Consider the following 22,704-nt stretch of genomic DNA (forward strand, 5'->3'; position numbering starts at 1 on the left):
ATTAGTACAACATCACTTTTCTTGAATTCTAATCATAATCAATGAACTTAGCAATTACAAAAGAAAATGGTAGAATTGGTTGTTATTGCACGGAAAAACCTACTTGTTCCATCAATTGGTGTGAGCCAAATCATAAATGGGACCCTAAAAGTTACTATAATCAAATTCACCATCTTCATCTTTTTCTCTTTCTTTAACAAATTGCTTTTAAATAGGATTTGAATCCATCTTTTTCTCTTTCTTTAACAAATTGCCACTAATATGATTTGAATCCATGACATACACGTGCTCTATAAAATCATGTATTTTCTATATGATGCAAGGACCAGTTTAGCTTTTAGAGTTGGTTCTGACAAAGTCCACGTTAGCACCAATGCATCATAAATTCACAACTCAAATAAAGCATTATTGATTTTACCTTTTCAAATCATCCCCCATTCAATAACCAACTAACCATGCAAAGACAAAATACTTTTGAATCAGACAAACCTACTCTCCTAATATTCTCCATGTATCAACGATAATTTATTCTAGGATCACAACCCTTAAAATACCTTTTTTCTGCAACTATTCTAAGTGGCAGATTATTTATCACTTTCACATGGATTTATCATTTTTTTTTTCATCAATCACGACCAGCCACATAGGAGAGTTGTGATAAAGTGTGTGATATATGTTGTGGTCCTAGAAATATTGTTATGGTAGCAAATATGTATCAGCCAGATATTATATATAAATATAAACAGTAGCATGAATCTCACATAGCAACCACTAGCTAGCTAGCAAAAATAGCCAGCAAAACAAACTATGGCACTAACTGCTACTAGCACAGCCACCATCACCACTTTACTAGTCTCCCTCCTCTTCCTTCCCAAATTATATTCTTTTGAACTCATCATAGATTATGATTATTCATCAATCTCAAAATCAGACGTGGATCTTTTGGAATTTCCTCTGAACTTAGAGTTCTTGGAAGCTGAATTCTTTTTGCATGGCTCTTTGGGTTATGGCTTGGATAAATTTGCTCCAAATTTAACCAAGGGAGGTCCATCGCCTATTGGTGCTAAAAGGGCAAAGCTGGACCCTTTTACCCAGGATATTATCAAGCAATTTGCTTTCCAAGAAGTTGGACACTTGAGGTTTCTCTCTTGAATCATTACTTAATTTCTTTCTCTCTTTTTTGTGTGTTTAATGGCTAATGGGTTTCAATTAGTTTAATTAACAAAGATTTTTGCCCTTGACTAAGGGATTTGGATTTGAATCCCACATTGATGTCTTGACATGATGACAAAGACCAATCAATATATATATAAAAGCAAAGTCCTCATACGAGAGAGTATGAGGTTTTGCCATGTGGCACACCCTATAAAGAGAATTGAAATACCTTAACTCATATAAGAGATAAGAACAAATTAATTATTGACTTTTGGTTTTATTTGGTTCAATGTTTTAAGACTTTTCATCTCTCACGCATACACACAAAACACTTTGGATTTTAATTCACTTTTTTCACCTCTTGCACTTCTAGCCCTTTATATATACCTATCTATTGCCCTTCATGCTATCCCATGTCAAATACATATAGACAAAAAATAATGTCATTTACCTTCAATCTTTCAAGACACCTACTTAACTCTAACATTGTTGCTTTATCTACTCCTACCCCGTTTGAGTTGGCTACAACCAAGGAAGGAGGGTTTGCGTTTTATATTGAGTGACAATGGTGATTACGATTTTGATGTCAACATCCAATGTTGTAAATTTGTGGGTTTTGTAAATGATGTGATTAATTGTGGGTGTTTGAGATGTATATTTTGTTTTAGAATTAAGGAGAGAGAAAGACACATTCTATAAGAAATTTTATTCTATAATTTTTCTCCAAAGTTTTTTTTTTTCATTACTTCAATTGAATAATTATAATGAATATGTGTATACAATTTATAATTGTTGCTTTGTTTTATGAACTCATTACTAATAAAATTTTATAACAACTATGCTATAATATATATACAACATTCTCCAAAATCATCTTATATAAAATATTACAATATTATTCGTGCATTGCACGAGTAACTTACTAGTTATCATAATGTAGATACTATAATTTTAAATCCTATCATAGCTATAAAATTATAAATAAATCATGGTACTAATTACCAAGTTTTTGATGCAGGGCCATTCAAAAAACAGTTAAAGGATTTCCAAGACCATTATTGGATTTAAGTGTAGCATCATTTGCAAAAGTGGTTGACCGTGCATTTGGGCGACCATTGGCCCCACCTTTTGATCCTTATGCTAGTGGACTAAACTTTCTCCTTGCATCTTACCTTATTCCTTATGTTGGACTCACTGGCTACGTTGGAGCAAATTCAAAACTACAAGCCCCTACTTCCAAAAGGGTAACCAAGAGTTAAACTTGATCATCGATCCCTAGTAATGTTCTATGAAATAGACAGTAATTATATTGCTTCTATGTGCATGTAATTATATTCACACACACTACCATTGTTTTTATAGAATAAACTATCATTTTCGGCTACGAAAGGATAATGCTTAAGAAGTAAATTTGTAATTTTTTAAAGGTCCACAATCAAGTTATACATGGTATAATTCACCAAATAGTTTTTTATTGGATTAATATTTTAAAAATCCTATTGTTGGATTATATGTTCTCCATATTTTTAACAAGCATGCCAAAGTTTGTATCAATCAATGAAATTTACTTTTTAATCCACAAACTTCTTTTTTCTACCAATTTTAAAGTAAAAATTGAAATTTTAAACATTTTATAGATGAGATAATTATTAATCACTAGTCATCTTTATATTTTTCATGCATATAAGTTATAAGAAGATAATGTAATTCAAGTTATTCAAAGGTGGATTTGTTAAAATTCACATTTAAATTATATATTAAGTGGTATAACATTGATAAAAGTTACACTAAATTTAAGTTAAACCCAACCATTTTTTGAGATGAGAGGTAGACTGGTAGAGCAGAGGTAGGAGTCAAGTTCACATCATTAATCCATTATTTTAACAAAAAGTGGATGTGGATATGTTCAGCTTGTTGCAGGCCTTTTAGCCGTGGAATCAGGCCAAGATGCAATTATTCGAGCCTCATTATACGAGCGTGCAACAGTGAAAGTGCCACCATATGGAATAACTGTGGCAGAGTTTACAGATCGCTTTTCAGAACTAAGGAATAAGCTTGGGCATGCAGGTTTTAAAGATGAAGGCCTTGTGGTTCCCCCAGTTGAAGGCGCTGAGGGAAAGATCATAGGGAACGTACTTGCTGGAAATAGAAACTCCATTGCATTTGAAAGGTCCCCAGAAGAGGTATTAAGGATTGTGTATGGTGGAGGCAATGAGCATAAACCTGGTGGGTTCTATCCAAAAGGAGCTAATGGTCGCATTGCCAGATCTCATTTACATTCTGTGCCTACAGATTGATTACAATAAAACCAGCTTTGGTGTTTTTAATTTTATTTCAGTGTTTAAATTATGTGCCCTTTGCATTGATAACAAATAAATCTATTGTGAGTCTTTATGATTGACAAAATTACCGTTTTTAGCTTTATCAAGTTTGTTCAAATGCATAGACTTTTTGAATGTGTTTGGATCCAGATTATTTTTTCTACATTTTGCTTTTTGCGTTTTACCTTTTTTTTTTTTTTTTACTTCCTTTCTGCTGCGGGGACAAAACAATAATGGGTCCCGCAGTACTATTTACACATTTAAAAATTATTTTGCTACAATTTTTTCAGTTTTTAGTAATAAGTTCTATCCAAACGGACCATTTGTGCAAGTTTCAACTAACTCATTAGTAATTATCATAAAATAGATGTCATAAGTTCAAATTCTATCATATTTTTTTCTATCATATTAAGAGGCGCGCGCAGCTGGGGGGTGGAGGTGGTTAGGGTGAGGGAAGCTTTAATGTTGTGGACCCGTTTTTGTGTTGGTTGTTTTAAGGGAACCAAGACCTCCAAATTGATAAATAGATTACTTTAATGTGGCGTTTGGTACGGGGTAATGTTTTAGGATTCCTAGGAATGTTTAAAGATTCCCATGTTTGGTTGCAAATCACGCTAAGGAATCAGATGCGGGAATGCGGATTCCCCTCTCGTGGGAATGTGGATTCCCTTTAAATGGGAATCCGATTCAAGCTTAAAGGAAACTGTATTTTTTATAGATTGACAATTTTAACCCTTTTTCATTATCATTTAATCAATTAAGATAAAATATAAAACAAATTATTATGGATTAAACTATTTTAAAATTATTATTAAGAATAAAATCATTTGAGAATTTAAATAGTTATTTTTGTATTATACCTGTCATTTTGAAATGTTAGACTATAATTTTAATGAATTTTTCATAATTAATTGTTTATATTTGGTTTTTCATTATTTATTTAGAGGAAGATTTTTTTTAAGGACTTGGTAGTTCACATTCAAATCTAAGGATAGAATAGGAAAAATATATAATTCATTTAAGATTCATGAGAATAAACCAAACATTATCATCTCACATTCCTAGGAATCTTAAGATATTCCCAATGAAACCAAACATAGGAATAGCTACGTTCTTAGGAATGTGATTCATAGGAATCACATTCCTAGGAATTTAGATGCCAAGAGTAATGTAGATTCCCACGTACCAAACGCCACATAAGGGAGTCTAGAGACTCCAGACGTCCAAAATGATAATTAATAATAATATTTTTTGGTCTTCTTTATTAATCAACATCAAGTCATGACTTTACAATTTAAAGGAACATTTAAATTCAAATGAAATGTAATCTTTATTTTTTTTGAGAAACAAAACGTAATCTTTATCAAATATAAGTAGATAAGATTTATTCAAAAACTAAGCTAACAATATATCATATCCTTACCTAATTATCCAACTCTTAATAACAAAAATTCAATCTCGAAATGATAAAATAAAATAAAGGTATGTAACATTTAACTTTCTAATTTGAACAATGTGCTTGAGCAAGTAATGTCTTTGCAACCCTAATGAATTAAAACCCGAGACTAAATGGTGAGCTTGAAAAATGCCATATATATAGGGCTATCTCAAGCTGCTGTATGAAGAGGACACTTGCAAGGAGGTAACTCTATAAGAACCTCCACAGACTAACTACATGAATACGAAGTTCACGAGATCATAAATTTTTAGACACGTTTCCTTGATTTTTGGTCTCCTTATAAACCCTTTTTTTTTTTTTTACAAGATAGAATTCTACTCTAGCCTAATCTAAGTATATATGTGTGTGAAACTCTCTCCTGAAGATTTGAACCCTGGCCCTTGCCTCCCACACCCCACAAGCACTTATACTTATGGAGTGACATATTGCACCAAGGGTGTGCGGTAGTTATAAACTATAATCTAATCTACTCTTTTCTATTTTTTTCTTCTCTCTCTATTTCAAGTTAATGCGATTGACATTTTTTGTTCATTCGGCTTACCCCCTCGGGAGATTGTATAGTAGTGAGGGAGGACATGGTTATTCCATGAAATTTGGGGGTAATAGTGAAAAATTCTTATCTTTCAACATTAATATACGCACCTATCTAGAGTATGTGTTCTTTTTTGAATGGTTAAAAGTATTAGAAGGGGAAAAATGTAAAGAATTTTTTTTTTGAAAAAAGCATATAGTGTAAATATTGTCATAATCTAATCCAACATGTGAATAATGAATAGATAAATAACAGAAAAAGAAATTTTGTTTTTACTATTTAACTTATTTTTGTCACTATTCGCTTATTTTTGCTTCTATTTATAAAATTCATTGCACTTTCTAGTACTATTTATGAGTTTCATTGTACTATTTCAATGGGAAAAATGGACATTTGCCTCTAATTTTCAAACTATATAGCAAAATGCCTTTATTTCGAAATTATTTAGCAACATGCCCGTATTTTTTTAACTTGATTTTAACAAAATTAAGTTCTGTGTAAAACTCGATATTTTCAAAATCGAGTTTTATGTATATTTTTAAGTGAAACTAGACATTAGCAATGTCGAGTTTCACTTAAATTTTCAAAAAAAAAAAAGTGGCAAAATATGCATATAATTCAACATTGTTAATGTCGAGTTCCACCTATAACTCGATTTTGTTAAAATCGAGTTTAAAAAACAGGAACATTTTGCTAAATAGTTTCAAAATATGAATATTTTGCTGCATAGTTTGTAAATTAGGGGCAAATGCCAATTTTTCCCCTATTTTAGCCACCTTTTAGCTTTATCTACATACTTTTAGCAAAAAGTTTTCAGTTTCAGTTAAATATATAAATTGTTCCCTAACAAACTCTAAACAATTTTTTAACACAAAACTAAATTTATTTTCTTAAAAATCCCAAAGAAAGCACTAATGAAAGGAGGAAGACGAAAACCATTTGGTATAGTGGTTTAACAACATATTGTTAGTTTTTAAATAACATTGCACGTATTTTCACACACTTTTTCACCCATACGTATTTCCAAAAAATACGAACAACGTTACTAGAACAACGTTACCAAACGGCCCCAAAAATATTTGTAAATGCTTAAAACAATCACTTAGGAATCTAGAAACATCATATAATACAAACATAACAATTTATTGCTAATTTGTCAAATAAAATATTTACAAATAGTGAAAGAAAAATGCACTAAATTAATTTGAGTAGACCATCTTTTTCAACTATTCAAAGTATTCCTCATTATATTTTCTTGTTGTTTTTCAAATAAACTAAAACCAACAACATGAAATAAGACATTATAATCTGATTCCCCCCCCCCCCCCCCCCAAACTCAGGTTAACACTAAATACCATAGATACACACACACACACATATTTTGGAAGGAAACAACATTCATATTAAGAGCATTCAACATTGTAAATAAAATGACAAAATAAAGACTTGCATCAAAGGAAAATATATGAATTTATTAATATAAGACAATGATGGTACTTGTAGGGGTGATGGGCCCAGTAGTATATATTGGGTCGGGGGTTTAGTCTGAGGACGGGTAAACATTGTTACGGAGGCCAACGCTGATGAATAAAAAAGAAGGTCTAGTTGTGATGATCCGAGATGAGGGTCTGAGGAAAAATGTCTCCTCGGCTGAACGAAGCAGAGGTCGAGAAGAATAGTCTGCCACCCATAAGCAATGTTCCAGGAGATTCTGTTGATAAGGATAGGCATCGTAAGAATATAGGACAAGAGAAAGCTATGAAATATCTAAGAGAAAGCTGCTATCACCGTATTGAATGCTCTATAGCTAACTCTCTGGCCGCATTAATGAGGAAGTAATACCTGAACAGTGTCTTTTCAGCTTTATAGCTACTCCCAAAGACTTTAGGAAGGTGCTGATCGGACAAGGATGAACACCAGCAGTCTGATCTACACTTGGAGGGTAGAGATAGAGGGGGAAGATAGTATAAAATGAAGAAAGGACCCAGAGGATAGGAATCGGAGAAAAAGAGAGAAAAACACTGTAGGCCCAAGATTGTGTCCCTACAGTACTACAAACCACTAGTAGATCTATAATACGCTTGATTTGGGCTCTTTTTAACGAGAAGTTTTCGATTGGTTTGTATCACCATTACGTCCTTCGTCAAATGTATAAAATTACAGCTTTTAAAAGCCATCTCCCTGACACTCACACGTTGCATGGGATATGGATTCAACCTCCCCTAGGCCTCCACATATCTCACATTTTGGCATTAGGTTTAATCAGCTTCGTTGCCAAGTTGTGTGTTGTAGGGAGGATATATTTTTCCATAGAAGCACCTTTTAACTATTTTGGCACCTCGGACTGCCATATTGCCCTCTATACACTCTCTGTGTCTAGCTACAAAATTTGAGCATTCCACATACGTTGGGTTGGACGATACTCAAAATTAAGCCAGGTAGAATGAACAGAGAAAGCTCTTCCTCTTCGTTGAACACTTCCCGATCGGATAAGTGAAAGATTCTACTAATTTGTGTTAAAGTCTAGTAGCTTACTTTGCTACTCTTGCCTAGGCATCCAGATCCCATCTCAAGGAGAGGGCTTTAGCATGGACCGCATGGTTCAAGGTAGGCACCCATTTATCACCATATATATATATATATATGTGTGTGTGTGTGTGTGTGTGTGTGTGTGTGGACACTCTTTCCATTCCCTATCCTCCAAACCAGCCCAGTCTATTGGCTATTGCAAATTTGGGCATGCACAACTTTATCCCATTTTAGTGGCCAAATGGAAATATACCATTTTTGCGCAATAGTTCTAGTAAAATGTCCTCTGTCTGAAACTATTTAGAGATATGCCCTTATTTTAAACTCGATTTTTTAAAAATCGAGTTATAGGCAATCAAACTAAAAATAAATAAAAAAACTTGCATGGAACTCGAGTTCCATGCAGTTTTTTTCAAGTAACTTGATTTTTGTCAAATCGAGTTTTTCATTGAAACTCGATTTTCTAAAAATCAAGTTTCAAAATAGGGACATATCCATAAATAGTTTTAGATAGGGGTCATTTTGCTGGAATTTTTCGACAAAGGGACATATCTCTATTTTCTCCCATTTTAGTAAAAAAAAAAAGGTCTTTCTTCCCTCCCTTTTGTCCCCACCAAAATTTTGCCTTTAACATATTCATAACTTCATATTATAATATTACATGGTTTTTGAACTAAATAAGCTATGAGATTTATATACAACAACTATGTGTACGTTTGGTATTCCATAGTTTTTGATAATTTATTTGCTAAATATTAGACAAAAAATATAATAGCTTTTATGCTAAATGTATGAAAAAAATATTTAAGATTGCTTTTTTAAAAAAAGTTAATTTTGTTAATTTAAAAAAACTGCAACAAAAAGTAAAAAAAAAGCTATTGCCAACAGGATAGTATGTATCAACAATACTATGGGGTACAACTATTCTTACACCCAATCTTACAACTTGTTGACTTATTTAATTAATTATGAGTGGTTAAGTAAAGGTGGTGGGACACACAAGTTATTATTGTTAATCAAATATTTAAATTTCAAGATTTTATAGTCTAAAATTTTACATAAAAGAACAAGTTTATTGATTAAGTAGTAAATAACATTCAATTTGAACGAAATTTGACATGCAAGTTATGAACTTAATAAACATGCAATCAACAATTAGATTTCAAATTTCACATCCAATAAAAAAAAATGAGGAGTTTGAAGGGTACACTATTCTAATTTATTGAAGGGAAAAGGTAATGGATGCCTTAAAAATATTAGTTTATGAAATATTTTTAGAAACTTTTTATAAAAAAAGAAAAAAAACAATTAATTTTTTTTATGGATTTTTATACTCCTATAAAAAAGTGGTGTCAAAACTTTCCTTAAATTGTCTATTAACAATTACCCTAAGGAAACCCCTTAACACAACTTTTTATCGAATGAATGATTTTATGGCCATAAACTATTTCATAACTTTTTGCCACAAGAAGCTGTGCAATAGTTTGTGCAAAAATTCTAAAACTACATAAAATGCCACAATTGTTTACATGGCAGACTATAAGCAACGAAAAAAAAAAAAAAAAGTAATTAGTTCACATAGAATAGTTGTGATATTTTATGTGGTACTAAAAGTTTGTGATATTAGATTTTGTTTAAAAAAAAATCTTAATCCGTATGTATGGGCCACGTGGCAAATAAGGTGAAATTTGAAGTGCCTTTTAGGCGATGTGGCAAAACAAAAGCTACACAATTTCAAGTGAGGGCAAATGGTCGTAGCAAGTAGTAACAAAGTTTGAAGCAAAACCAAGTAAACAAACAAAGAAAAGAAATCATCCGCATGATTAGAAAAGCAAGAAAGAAAGAAAAAGAAAAATGTCACAAACGCCGAGAAAGTGAGTAAGCCAGCCATCACTGTCATTAAAATTCATTAAAACTCACAAAAACCCATCAGTGTCGGAATTATTTATATATATATATATATACACATATATTTACCAATAGAGAGAGAAATCGCTTATATATATTTTTATCATTACATTAGGGCGAACAAATAGAATCGCTGTTTACCTTAGCGATTTTAGCGAACAAACCACCATGGCCCACGGTGGCTATGGCAAGCGCAGGGTCAAGCCCGCCGCTCGCCGATCGAAGAGCTTGGGCGTAGAAAAGAAGCCCAAGCCCAAGCCTAAGGCCAAGCCCGTCACGCTCAAGAACCAGATTCGTTCCATCGAGCGCATGCTCAGGAAGGTACTTCTTGTTTTGTTGAACTATGGCGTCTGAATTTGTTTATGAACTTTCTTTTCGTTATTAGGGTTAGGGTTTTGTGTGCCTATGTGTGTTTCAGTAAAGTTAAGTCGCTGTTTGGTTGCTGAGAAAAACAAAAAAACTGAAAGGTTGGAAAATTGGGAAGAGAGTTCTTAGAATTGAATATTGGCATTTTATTTATTTATCGTATGTGGCCTAAACAATTAGGTTGTTTGGGTCAAATTACCACATGGGTTGTATGTGGAAAATCAAGTGCTGGAATTATTGTTTGCTTTTGATTTTTATAATGGTTTTCTGGCTGCCAAGGATCTTGTAGCTCAACTGTCACCTCCTGGTGTTTTGATTTCAAATCCCTCCACCCCCATCTATTGAATTATCAACAGCAACAAAATTGGTTTTCTAGGTTGCATTGCTGACAATATGAAATGGAAAATTGCTAGCTGAGCTAGTTACAATTTAAAGATTAATGCTCCATTCCCATACTTTTAGTATAATTTCTATTAGTATAATAGTTGAGATTTGCTACCGTAGAGTTGATTCCATGTAACGAGTGCTAGTGCTATTTTCCCCCATTTGGCGAATTAATGTGTGTCATTTTTCACAAAGTTGTTGCATGCACCCTAGTGCCAATGAGTTTTGGCTCAAATGGGATTTCCTCCTCCCATAGGAGTGGGTGGAGGGTGAGTTCGTGGGTTCAAAACCCACTGGGAACATGCATAGCTTGCCAATAAAAGAAGTTTAGTGCATCCTAACTAATATTTTACTTTTTCAAGGATTTACCACCTGATGTTCGGGAGGCTCAAGAGAAGAAGCTAGAAGGACTCAAGAAACAGCAGGAGATCCATTCTCGTCTTGCTATTGAACGCCAAATATTCTTGCGAGATAGGAAGATAAAATTTTTTGGTATGTTTCCTTGATGTTTGTTCATGGTTGACTTTCTTGCATAGTGTGATACTTAATTGCATTGAGAATGAACATTTTACTTAACTCATGCAAGTGAATATGTGCCCTTTTCAGAGAGAAGAAAGGTAGAAAGAAGAATAAGACGTCTAGAGAAATCCCAGCGTACTTCATCTGGTCAGGCACAAGATGCAGAGATTGCTGACCAACTTTCTAAATTGAAAGAAGATCTTGAATATGTTAGGGTGAGATAAATATTGAATGCTGATCTGTTGCTTCAAGAATTCAGCAATATGGCATTTGTAGATATATTTTGAGCTTAACTAGATAATGTTTGCTGCCATGAGAATTTATGAGCTTTTTCATGCCTTTTAACCTTACCAAAGCAATATTTTGAACATAATACTGTGGCGATTCACTTACGGCAATGCCAAACTGTTTGTTCTAACTGTTGTCCTATATGGAAAGGGCTATAAAGTTAGCTTTGGTTTGATCACAGACTTGTGGCCCGTTTTTTGTGAATGTCACTCTTACCATTAAATATAAGCCATTGGGGACTTAAAGATCATGTTTAATTGAATTGCAGTTTTTCCCCAAGACTGAGAAATATGTGTCTTTATTTACTGGAGGTGATGGCTCAGACATGGTTGATTCGAGAAATAAATTGCGCAAGCAAATCAAAGCCAACTTAGTAGCTGCTGCAGCTAGTGGGAAGGATTTGGAAGGTATTTACTTTGCTCTAGTTCCATTAGCACTTTGCCACATTTTGTTTGGAGATTGACTTATTTTGCCTAATTACCGCGCCTAGCTGGGTTGTTAAGCATTGACATAAATTCAAATTGTCAGATATTGATGCAAAGACTGTTCTAGATATTTTGTTTGTGAATATGTTTTGTGGAACATGCATATCTTGCTTGTTTCTGCTTGTGTTCACATGTTGGGTCTAGCACCAACCCACCTTCTGACCCGATCAGATTGGGTTTCAAAAATATCAATTGATGCTGCTCTGAAAATGATTGGCTGCACAAATGTGATTCCGTTCCAAGCTGTCAGTCAGAAGGTCAGTTCTGTCAGGTGAGAGAGGCAAGGCGAGGCCTAGGTCTGGCTTCCCACTGGCCTCACATGGTGGTGGTAGTGGACAGTGAGGCCTCGATCTTGCGAGCCATGTTAGGTTGGTTGTATTTGGAAATATAACTCCTTTACACCCAATATTTGATCAAAACTGATTGGGTTTCACAGCACAGAATCCAATGCTAACTGTAGCAGTGTCCTAAATCATCTGAAGTGAGTCAGACGGGTTTTGTTACTCGGTTTTTTGAGCAGCCATAGTATTTGGGTTATACTGCCTATGGAAAGAGTTTTCATAAAACTTAAGCTGAAACATTCTAATGTTCATTCTCTGTGGAGCATCAAAGCAAAATGTAAATATGTGACATTACAATAATTTTTTGCACGTTTGATTTTTGTACACATGCTAAATGAAACTTGCTTGATGGTTCTACTTGATCTCTTTTCTAAATGTTCAGATAACAAAATATTTTAAAAGGCTTCTATGTTTGCTCCTGACAGATATTTGAAGCTTCATGATCTGGCTTGCAAAGCTAATTGTATATAAAAAAAATAGATATAATAAAATAACATGGAGAATTCTTTAGAAACTTCAAAAAAATTATAAATGCCTAAAATGATTGAGATTCAATTAAATTTCAATAATTGGACTGGATTTTGTATAGACAAGCGTAGCCATCAAACTTGTAATCATTAAACTCAAGTACGTGTACAACCTTGGTGGCCAGTGATGATGTCCAGCTCTGTGTAAGATTGATGTTGTGATTTTTACCTTTTGCTTATTTGCTCTAGCTCAGCTTTGATTTGGTCATAAGTACTCCTGGGGTCTTGTTATGCTCACAAGAATGATGCCTTACTTAAACTTCTCTCAACAGAGACAGGGAGTGAGGATGATGGGCTTTTGGATCTAAGTGAAGATGATTTCTTCCTTAGTGGTAGTTCAAGTGATGAAGCAGATGCAGATGATGAATGGACTGACAAGAGTACAAGGTATTTATCATTATCTTTCAGTGGAAATTCTAGTCTTTAGAACTTATTTCTAATTTTGAGAGTAAGATGATTGATAATGTTAATTGGCTGTAAAGCTGGTCTCAATTCTGATTTAGTTGAAGCATTCCATTCAATCTCTTCGCTGGAACATTAGCTGCTGTAATTATCATCCTTATGATATTGCATTTCTACTCCTCTTTTATATCGTAATACCTGTAATAAAATGTTTTTGCATTAATGGTGCCTTTAAAACTTTGGTCATTGATTTTTGCAGGGAACAGGCTTCTAGTGCTTCAGGCAAAGCAGCATCTGGCATGTCCAGTGATGAAAGAAATCAGGTTTGTTGTCTAACTCTAATTTGAATGTTGCACAGTTAGAAGGAAGAAATTAACTCTTTTGATGTACTCTTTTCTTTTCTTCACTACAATATTTTTATATAGAGACAGATTTCTGCCAGAGCGTTAATGCCTCCACCCCGGCCATCCACCAATAGCGTATCAACTTCAGGTCGCTCTCAATCAAGATTCGGGCCTTCATCAAGCAAAAATAAATCGATACAGCGGGCCGAAATGTCAACATCCAGCAACACATCAAATAGCCGAAGTGGTTCTTCCTATAAATCAAGGAGCTTCTCAAACTCAAAGACAGGTCACAGTAGCAACCTAAGTTCCAACTCTGATGCTCATAAACCCCGAAGAAAGAGAAGGCCAAAGAAGAAAAAGCAGCAGGTGTTTTAGTTGTGACTATATAATTGTAATATGTCCTTGCTATATATCCATTGTTGGTATTGCACTACTGACATTTGCCTTATGGTAGACAACTAACCTAGCCTAACCTTCGCACATTGTTATTATTACCTCTTAACTCTCTTAGATGGTTTTTGTTAATATTATCAAATAGGGTAGTATAAAACTTTTCTATTCGTTGAAATTTCTATTGACTACTACTAACCTAGGCTAACCTTCATACATGTTTTCACTTACCTCTGAACTATCTAAGATGGTTTCTGTATGAAACTTTGCTATTCTTTAAATTTAAGATGCTTGGTCAAAGGCTACAAAATTTTTGCTGTCCTCTCTTGGCTTTTTATTTCTTAACTTTCTAGCTTTAGCCAGACAGCCCTCATATATGAAAACCAGAGTGAGTTACTACACCTTATTTGCCATATCAGGACATATTTGGTCTCCTCCACCTCCATCAAGTTCATTTAACTTTACATGACTGATTTGAAATTCACTTATCAAATAGTATTTAAGTTTTTCCATCTCGTACAGGGCTTGTCTATGAGTATGCCACAATTCATTCATATTATATGCCACTGGTGGCATCAAGATTTTAACACTTTTGAGCACACCGGTCTTAGTCCCCCCAACACCCCCTCCCCCCCTCTGGGCAGGAATTTTCATCAAGTTTCTCCTTTTGAGGCTGGAGTACTAGTTGACAAAGATAGTGAACTGGCTAGGATGTTTTGGCTATGTGCAAAAAAACTTTAAGTGGGTTCTCATGATTAGCTTACAGGTTCCTAGATATAGTGTGTGTTTGGTATAGCTTATTTTCATTGGTGATTTCGTATGAAAATAAGTTGTGTAATAGTGCAATTCCACCTAGAAAAAAAGTGAGGCTTTTTGCGTTGTAAGGGAAATTTAATGGGCTAATGTGTAGTGATATTATTTTTGTAGCCAAGTTCATATAGCTGGGATAAGGCTTTTTTGAATTATGCTTTGTCATAAATTAATGGATGAGCATGGGTGATGATATATGGTGTTTATAATCAGTGTTCTAGAAAGTGTCCCTGGTGCTCTAGTTTTTCGTTTATCATTAAATATACAATTCTCTGTTCTGTCTGTGTCCTTGTTGCAGGTTCCGTAGGGGGTTTATTCTCTTGATGTGCTCAAGTCTAAATCTTGCATATGACATGCTGTCTTTATAGCAGGGGATGGCATGTATTATTTGTCTCATTATGAAATTTCTTCAATAGTCAGTGTATACATGTACACACAAATGCCATGGGCTAGCCTAAATCCCAACTGTGTAATTATTTTAGATTTGCTCATTTACATGAAACCAGTTCGTTGTTAATCTTACTTTTCCCGTTATTTCTATATTGAGCCTTGGATCAGCAATATAACAGGATCCATGGTTTGAAATTTTAGTTTACATATATATTTTTTCTTGAATGTATAATTACTTCTCTTCTTTTGTTGCAGGCATAAATTGGATGGATTTGCTGCTGATGTGGTGTTGCTATAATCAATTGAACCAGTTTGTGAGATGTTTATGCAAAACATAAAGCTCAATTGTATAATCACCAATTGTTTCTTATCTTCTTTCATAGATAGGTTAAGAATCTGTCCTCACCGTTCTCTATAATGATTAGGTCGACCATTCTTACTTGAAGCCAGGTTTTTGAGTATTTATTTCCGAAGTAACTGTAGTTGAAGTCAAAACGAGTCCCCTAGGGGATACCTGGTAAATTGGGAAGTGATGGTGTTGTGTTAGTATGGAATTCTTGGTGCTCATTATACTAATATGTTTCAGAAAGTTGCTCTGATTTTGGGAAAGCCTTAATGTTTTTTTTTTCTTGGTCATTCCCTTTTTATGGCAATTCTTGTTATTTATCTGAAAACTGTGTTCTTTTCTCTTGTGGGTCTATTGGCATGTGATCTGGAGGAATGAAGACGTGAACAGAGGTGAATACATTTTCTGACCCTAGCTGAATTAGTTGTGAAAATACTATCAAGACTGACTTGCTTTTTTTTTCTTTTTAATTTTTAATTTTTAAATGCAAATGAGATCAGGCTTTTCTATTATTTAATCATGTTTATGGCTGACGTCTGGAATAACTTTTGTCATTATGTTCACTCAGAATTTTCTTCTATCCACGTTTTCAACAAATTGCGAGCATTCGGGCTAGTCTATGAATTGCCTCATTTCACTTTCTGTCGACATAGGATGCACTCCATTTTCAGTACACCCCGGTTGTCTTTCCTACTCTGTCCCATCTTGGAATCATTTAACCCGTTTGACATAAGAGCTCTTGCTAACTGAGTCACCCTCATAATCATGTTGATTGCAGACTGGGTGGTTTTCTTTGCCGCTGCAGCTTCAATTTCTTCAGCATGTCAAATGTGATCAACTCTTCTGCTTAACAAGACTACCATCCTTCCCCCTTCATTCCTTAATTATTGGCCTTTTCAAGTCCCTCCATTGTGGCATTGTCATAGTTCACCCTTGTACATCCGGCAAGGGAGGTGCCTAAGCTACCCCATGTTGACTTCTGTTTGCGTACTAGTTGCACTATGGTGGCTTGCCTAAACTCCTGCACATATTTCACAACACTAGCCGTCAACTATTTTGGTTCTTTCCTTTTACCTCCATCTTCGCTATACTCCAAACTGTTATGAAAAAAATTTGTTGTCTGCAAAATTGCCTAGAAGTTTATCATTTCCCAAATCTGCAAAATCCGAGTGACAACTACTTTTGTTGTTGAACCCAAGTCGATTCAGCATTCCATTCCGCAGTGCATGCATAATAGACTCAAAAGAACTTTTGCCCTCCTCAAACACCTTGTCGAAGCTTTCTTCCTTCTGTACAATGTTCACCTCAATGAGGCTAATGTCCTAATAAAATGGATTAATGCCACATCAAGAAAGCAAACTCCATAATTGACCTTTTTTCCACTTTTTTAGTACAACTCATTCCCCAGAAATTAATCCAATCTCATTAAAGCGAGAGGGATCGAGGATGTACAATAATAGTTGCAATTATCCTAAAGGGATTGAGGATATAGGATAACGTTTAATTGCAACTATTATCCAATAGAACTCTAAATTAAAGAACAGAGAATTTTTTGGGTAACAACACACAAAACCAATAGTATGTGCTTTCCTAGCAAATCTCTTTATTTTTAAACACCAGTAAAAAATCATATAGATGTTTACGTTAATTGAAGCATTTCTACACTTGCATTTACATTCTCACAAAACAAACTCTATCACCAACACCGTTTCATACTATCATAAGTATATCTAATCACTTAAACCCAATCCTAGCTCTAGATTCTGCAACGGGCAACATTTTACACTGTAACTAGCTATTAGTCGGATAATCTTGAATCTGGGTAGTCTGACAAAAAAAAAAAAAATCGACGTTCTTAATATATAGTAACTAGTCTTTTACAACCATCCTCTTTGAAAACACTCATCCAAAATACCAAAGAAACTCTCCAAGAAAACGTTCCCATATAATATAACAACCATTCTCACAAACTTCACTCAAAACCTCATGGCTCACGAAAAAGAGAAGCTAGAAGCTCCTAACAAATTCTTTTCTTGAAGTGATTGTGCCATATGCTTGGAATTTACGGTGGTTGCAATGAAGGCAATCGATCTTGGGCGATCAGATGCTGAATTTGAGAATATTAAATACAAGAAAGTGTAGACCATGTTGCTTCTCACACTCAAACATCCTCAAACTCCACTGTTCCTTCACAGATAATCATTGTTGTTGGGTGATGATGCCGTTCACGTCTGCTGGTTCTTTACAATACATATTCCATAATGTCCAAACAATAATACAAAATTTGTAACTTAACGTTCTGTTTGTTTCAATAATGATATTTTCTAGAAAATGAGTCATTTTCTATAAAATTATTTTATTTTCCAATGTTTGGTAGCAACTTTAAATAAGTTGAAAAATAACCTCTTAATTTTCCTTATTTAGCTTGCTGTGAGATAGAGTTGTTTTCCAAAAAAATTTAATGGAAAACAATCTTTAAAAATAAGCCATACTTTTTATATTGACCAAAGATAGTTTTCCTTTGACTCATACTTTTTTATGCTACCAAACATTGAAAAATAAGGAAAACTATCTTTACATAATGTTTTCCATTGAAACAAACGGAGCGTTACATATTAGGAGTGCTGAACATTGGCCACGTAGTCATTTTATGTAATTTTTCTGTAATTATGGTGATCACATATAATCTTTGCTTCCTCCAAAAAAAAAAAACATTTAATCTTTGAGTAATGCTACAGTCATACACTATTTTACAATATTTTTACAAACTGTTGTTGTGGCTAATTTTTACTAATTCTTATTTTGGCCTACCAATATCATAACTTTTTTCATTTACTAATAAACACTTGTTATATTAGCAATTACAAATTTTTTTATAAAAAAAATTTGTATCTCTAGCATTTTTTTATAAAAAAAATTTGTATCTCTAGCATTTTTTTAGATTAGGTGTGCCACTAGTGCAGGTCATTTGCCACATATGCAGGTCATTTTGGCCTACCAATAACATAACTTTTTTCATTTACTAATAAACACTTGTTATATTAGCAATTATAAATTTTTTTATAAAAAAAATTTGTATCTCTAGCATTTTTTTATAAAAAAAATTTGTATCTCTAGCATTTTTTTAGATTAGGTGTGCCACTAGTGCAGGTCATTTGCTACATATGCATTTTCTATAATTAAGGTGACGACAAAGATAAAATTGACTACAAGTAAGAAAATATAAAAACTAAATTGAATGGTAAGAAAATATGGGACCAAATTGAAAGTAGGTCCAAAATATAGGGACAAAAATGTATTTTGTCTAAAATAATCACTAATGATGTAGATGTCAATGATTCGAAATGTAATATGAAATGATATTTTTATTGTATTGGAATTCTATTTAGCAAAGTGAGCCCTATAAACTTGGCTAAATTTATGGACAAAGTTTGGTTCCAAACATGTCTAGAGCTACTTTTTCCAACCCGTTACATGACAATTTATAAGACCATCAATATATATTATTTAACCCAGTCACATAATTCATTAAAAAAGTCATGTGATCAAAATTACACATAAATGATCTCTTTAGTCGCTACATAATAGGTCTTAAGGGTATTTTGGTCATTTCGGTGGTCTTAGGTTTTAGAGTTATTTTGGTCATTTTGATGGTTTTGGGAATGTTTTTTTTTTAAACCATTTTAGAGGTTTAAAGGTATTTTTGGTTGTTTAGAGGTTTTAGGGATATTTTTGGTAATTTCAATGGTTTTGGTTTTTTTTTTTTTTGCTGTTGTTGTTGTTGTTGTCGTCGTCGTCATCGTCATTTTAGAGCTTTTAGGGGTATTCTGGTCATTTTGGAAATTATGGGATATTTTTTAGGCTTTGAGAGTAATTTGGTCATTTTTGGTCTTTGAAGGGTATTTTTTAGTTTAGAGTCAGTTTTGGTATTTTTAGGTGTTAAAAACTATTTTCAGTCATTTTATTATTATAATAATTATAACTGTTCCTAAGAATGTTTATGAATCAAGTATAGGAATGTTACATTCTTGAATTAGAGCATTTGCATTAGTCCATCTAAAATTTTTCATCTATTTTAGCACAAGAACCCACTTTTTTCTATTTTACACAAACACTTTACAAAAACACCCACAATAGTTTATCTGTTATACATTTATACACACTCTTTTATTTAAATAATAGTTTTCTTCACTTTTTTTTTATTATTTCGTACCTACCCCACCTAACACTCTTAACTCTTTCTCCTTTTTTCCTCTGAACATACAAACTCACTTTTTTTTTTATATGAAAAGATGTTAATTTCTTCCAATATTCCAATGGTGATATTGGTTAAACACTTCTTTGCAAAGTCATGAATTTGATATTTATTTATATTTTTTAAACAACTTTAGCCTCGATTGAATTGGTTTCTTTGTACTAATACCACTATGATTTGAAATATTAACCATGTTATTTGCATGTTAATTCCTTTCATGCAAAAGATGACCACATTTCTATGAAGGTTTTTCACATGCACGAAGTATTTTAAATATAAAATAATTTTTTTAAAAAAGTTGTAAATTCTAAACGGTGTTGTTTCTATTAATTATGTCAATTCAATTTCAAATGGATTCTTTTAAAAAATATGGCTTAGTATAGGGTTGCTACTTAATATTTTATAATCTATAAATGAATTAGAAAAAAGAATCCAACATTTTTATATAATTTAATACATTAATTATTGAACAATGATTTTTTTTTTTTTTTGGAGAAACAAGCGCATACACAGAGAGAGGGAAAGAGGTTCTAACACAAAGGCACATCACAACTCCACTCAAAAGCCATGATAATTTTTAAGGGAGGGTGAGGCAAGTTATACTACACACAACACACTCTCTTAAGCAATGTGAGACAATTACTTTTTTTTTTTTAGAAACACATACGAGAGAGGAAAAAAGGTTTGATTTCAGTAATGAATTTGTGTCGAAAATTATTAATTTTAATTTTAATTTTGATAGAGAGAAAAAGGAAGAGTAAATTTTTTCAAAGATTGAAAATTTTTATATTCTTAAACTACTACAAACATAGTAAAACATATTATAGAAATGTTCAACATTCAAAAAAATGTATAATATAGATACTATTCTAAGACCCTTTGGAGCCTTAGAATATTGCCTAAATGGCAATATGGTTGGTTCACTCTTGTGCACGCTAAAAGTGCTCTCCAAAAGAAGTGGTGGCTCCAAGAATTTTGTCCAGGGTGTTCCTATTCCATTTTGAAAAAATTTCAGGTCATTTCGGTCTATTTTGGGACGTTTAAATAAATACCGGCCGAAATTCAAGATTTGGCCGACATGAAGTTTGTGCTTAAAAAAAAAAGTTCTTAAAACCAAAACAAATTTGTATTCTGTACACCGAAAAACCTCAAAAGGAAAAAAATGAAAGAAAAGAAATGAACAAAGGTACTTGTACAATAAACTATAAGTTCATTTGAAATATTAATAAAATTATTAATCATTGTTGTTTAGTTGTTACATAAATTTGTTTGTCTTTGATAAACTATAATTTTTTGTATTGTTGTTTCGTTAATTATTAAATTATTAATTATTGTTTAGCCTAACATAATTTAATTTGTTTGTCTTTTATAATGTATTAATTAATTAAATTATTAATTATTGGTGTCTAGTTGCTTCATTAATTTTTTTTTTACTAACTATTAGCAGTCTAATACACACCCACTATGCATTAGCGCACACTAGTACACACACACCTCATGTGTGTACACACCCTTGTCTCTGCATGCCTTTACTTCTCCGATTCAAATATCTCACCCTTAACCCCACACCACATGACCCCATCTACCCCACTCAACAGACAAGATTCACACAAGAGGGGCAATCAAATAAATTCACAAATCACAATACATTAAAAGACAAATTCACCAACACCAACTGACCTACACAGTGACACACCAACGAATAAAGTAAAAAAAAATAGGGGCAAATAAATTGAATAATTATAAAGACTTAAAAGAGAGAGAAATCAGTTCAAAAAAAAAAAAAAAAGATCTCTCTCTCAGAACAGAATAGTCCACACTCCACAGCAAAACCCAAAGATTAAGAGAGAAAAAGAGAGAGAAGTAAAGTGTAAAATACCTTGAGGGAGGCCTGAGGGGCGGCGCTTAGGGCCGTGGCAGCACGTCGAGGCGTCGAAGGCGAGGAAGGATTCGAGGCCAAGCGTCGATGTCGCAAGCTTTGATTTGATTGGACTGATCTCCGATGCCCGATCCAAGCTCTATTGCTTGAGTTTCAGGCGGAGGCGTCGTCGCCGCGTCACGCCTATGTGCTTGATGATGAGGTTTCAGGCGGAGGCATAAGGCGTTGCCGCGTTGTTGTTGATGAGGTTTTTTTGATTTTTCTTTAGGGTAGGTAAGGTTCCTGATTTTAGGTTTTGCTTTTACCATTTGATGATTGAGGTAAACGCGTATTCGTATTAAGTCTCGGTTGGTTGGTTGGTTGGTTTTTTTTTTTTTTTTTTTTTTTTTGAGAATATGTTTGGGTTGGGCCTGTTAGGTATTTGTTTAGGATTGATGTTGGGCTTTTTTTTTTTTGGGCTTGCTCTGTTACAATTTTTTTTTTAAAGATTTTAGTTCAAAATTTGTTTGGCAAAAAAATTTTGAGGGTGTTCCTATTTTTTTTTTTTAAGGGTATACAAATAAAAAAAATTTAAATTATTATATATAAAAAAAAAAATTCAAGTCAGGGTGTTCCTGGGAACACCCTAGACTTTGAGTGGCGCCACCACTGTCCAAAAGTCCCAATCAATGAAAATTTAGCAATAGGAACACATGCTTTAGGAAACAGTGGTGGCGCCACTCAGAGCCCAGGGTGTTCCCAGGAACACCCTGGACTTGATTTTTTTTTATATAAATAATAATTAAAATTTTTTTTTTACCCTTAAAAAAAAACACAAGAACACCCTCAAAATTTTTATGCCAGACAAAATTTGAACAAGAATCTGGAAAAAAAAAAAAATTGTTGTAACAGAACAAGCCAAAAAAAGCCCAACATCAATCTAACCAAATACCCAACAGGCCTAACCCAAACGTACTCTAAAAATTAAAAAAAAAAAAAAAAAACCAACCAACCAAAACGGCAAAACCCAATACAAATATGTGTCCGCCTCAATCATCAAATGGTAAAAGCAAAACTTAAAAATCAAAAACC

At 33.4% G+C, this 22,704-nt stretch overlaps 2 protein-coding genes and 1 long non-coding RNA gene across 4 annotated transcripts; all 3 read left to right on the plus strand.

Annotated features, from left to right (window-relative positions):
- Nucleotides 1-807: 807 nt before the first annotated feature.
- Nucleotides 808-3,490, plus strand: LOC142623451 (desiccation-related protein PCC13-62-like). Its single transcript, XM_075796870.1, has 3 exons — nt 808-1,139; nt 2,174-2,399; nt 3,066-3,490. The coding sequence occupies exons 1-3, from the start codon at nt 808-810 to the stop codon at nt 3,450-3,452; spliced, it is 945 nt and encodes a 314-aa protein (XP_075652985.1). The 3' UTR covers nt 3,453-3,490.
- A 6,308-nt stretch (nt 3,491-9,798) lies between these two features.
- Nucleotides 9,799-15,762, plus strand: LOC142625124 (uncharacterized). Of its 2 annotated transcripts, none has more exons than XM_075798825.1 (8): nt 9,799-10,225; nt 11,017-11,146; nt 11,261-11,388; nt 11,730-11,868; nt 13,087-13,201; nt 13,476-13,539; nt 13,642-13,929; nt 15,409-15,762. In XM_075798825.1, the coding sequence occupies exons 1-8, from the start codon at nt 10,073-10,075 to the stop codon at nt 15,412-15,414; spliced, it is 1,023 nt and encodes a 340-aa protein (XP_075654940.1). In that variant the 5' UTR covers nt 9,799-10,072; the 3' UTR covers nt 15,415-15,762. The 2 variants fall into 2 exon arrangements, with proteins under 2 accessions (XP_075654940.1, XP_075654941.1); XM_075798826.1 differs by having other exon boundaries at nt 9,810-10,225; nt 13,648-13,929.
- Nucleotides 15,757-16,417, plus strand: LOC142625126 (uncharacterized). Its single transcript, XR_012842373.1, has 3 exons — nt 15,757-15,891; nt 16,068-16,179; nt 16,278-16,417. It is a non-coding gene; the product is annotated as an uncharacterized LOC142625126 (long non-coding RNA).
- The last annotated feature ends 6,287 nt before the right edge of the window (nt 16,418-22,704 follow it).

This window comes from Castanea sativa, chromosome 2 (assembly GCF_040712315.1).
Source record: "Castanea sativa cultivar Marrone di Chiusa Pesio chromosome 2, ASM4071231v1".
Classification (NCBI taxonomy): domain Eukaryota; kingdom Viridiplantae; phylum Streptophyta; class Magnoliopsida; order Fagales; family Fagaceae; genus Castanea; species Castanea sativa.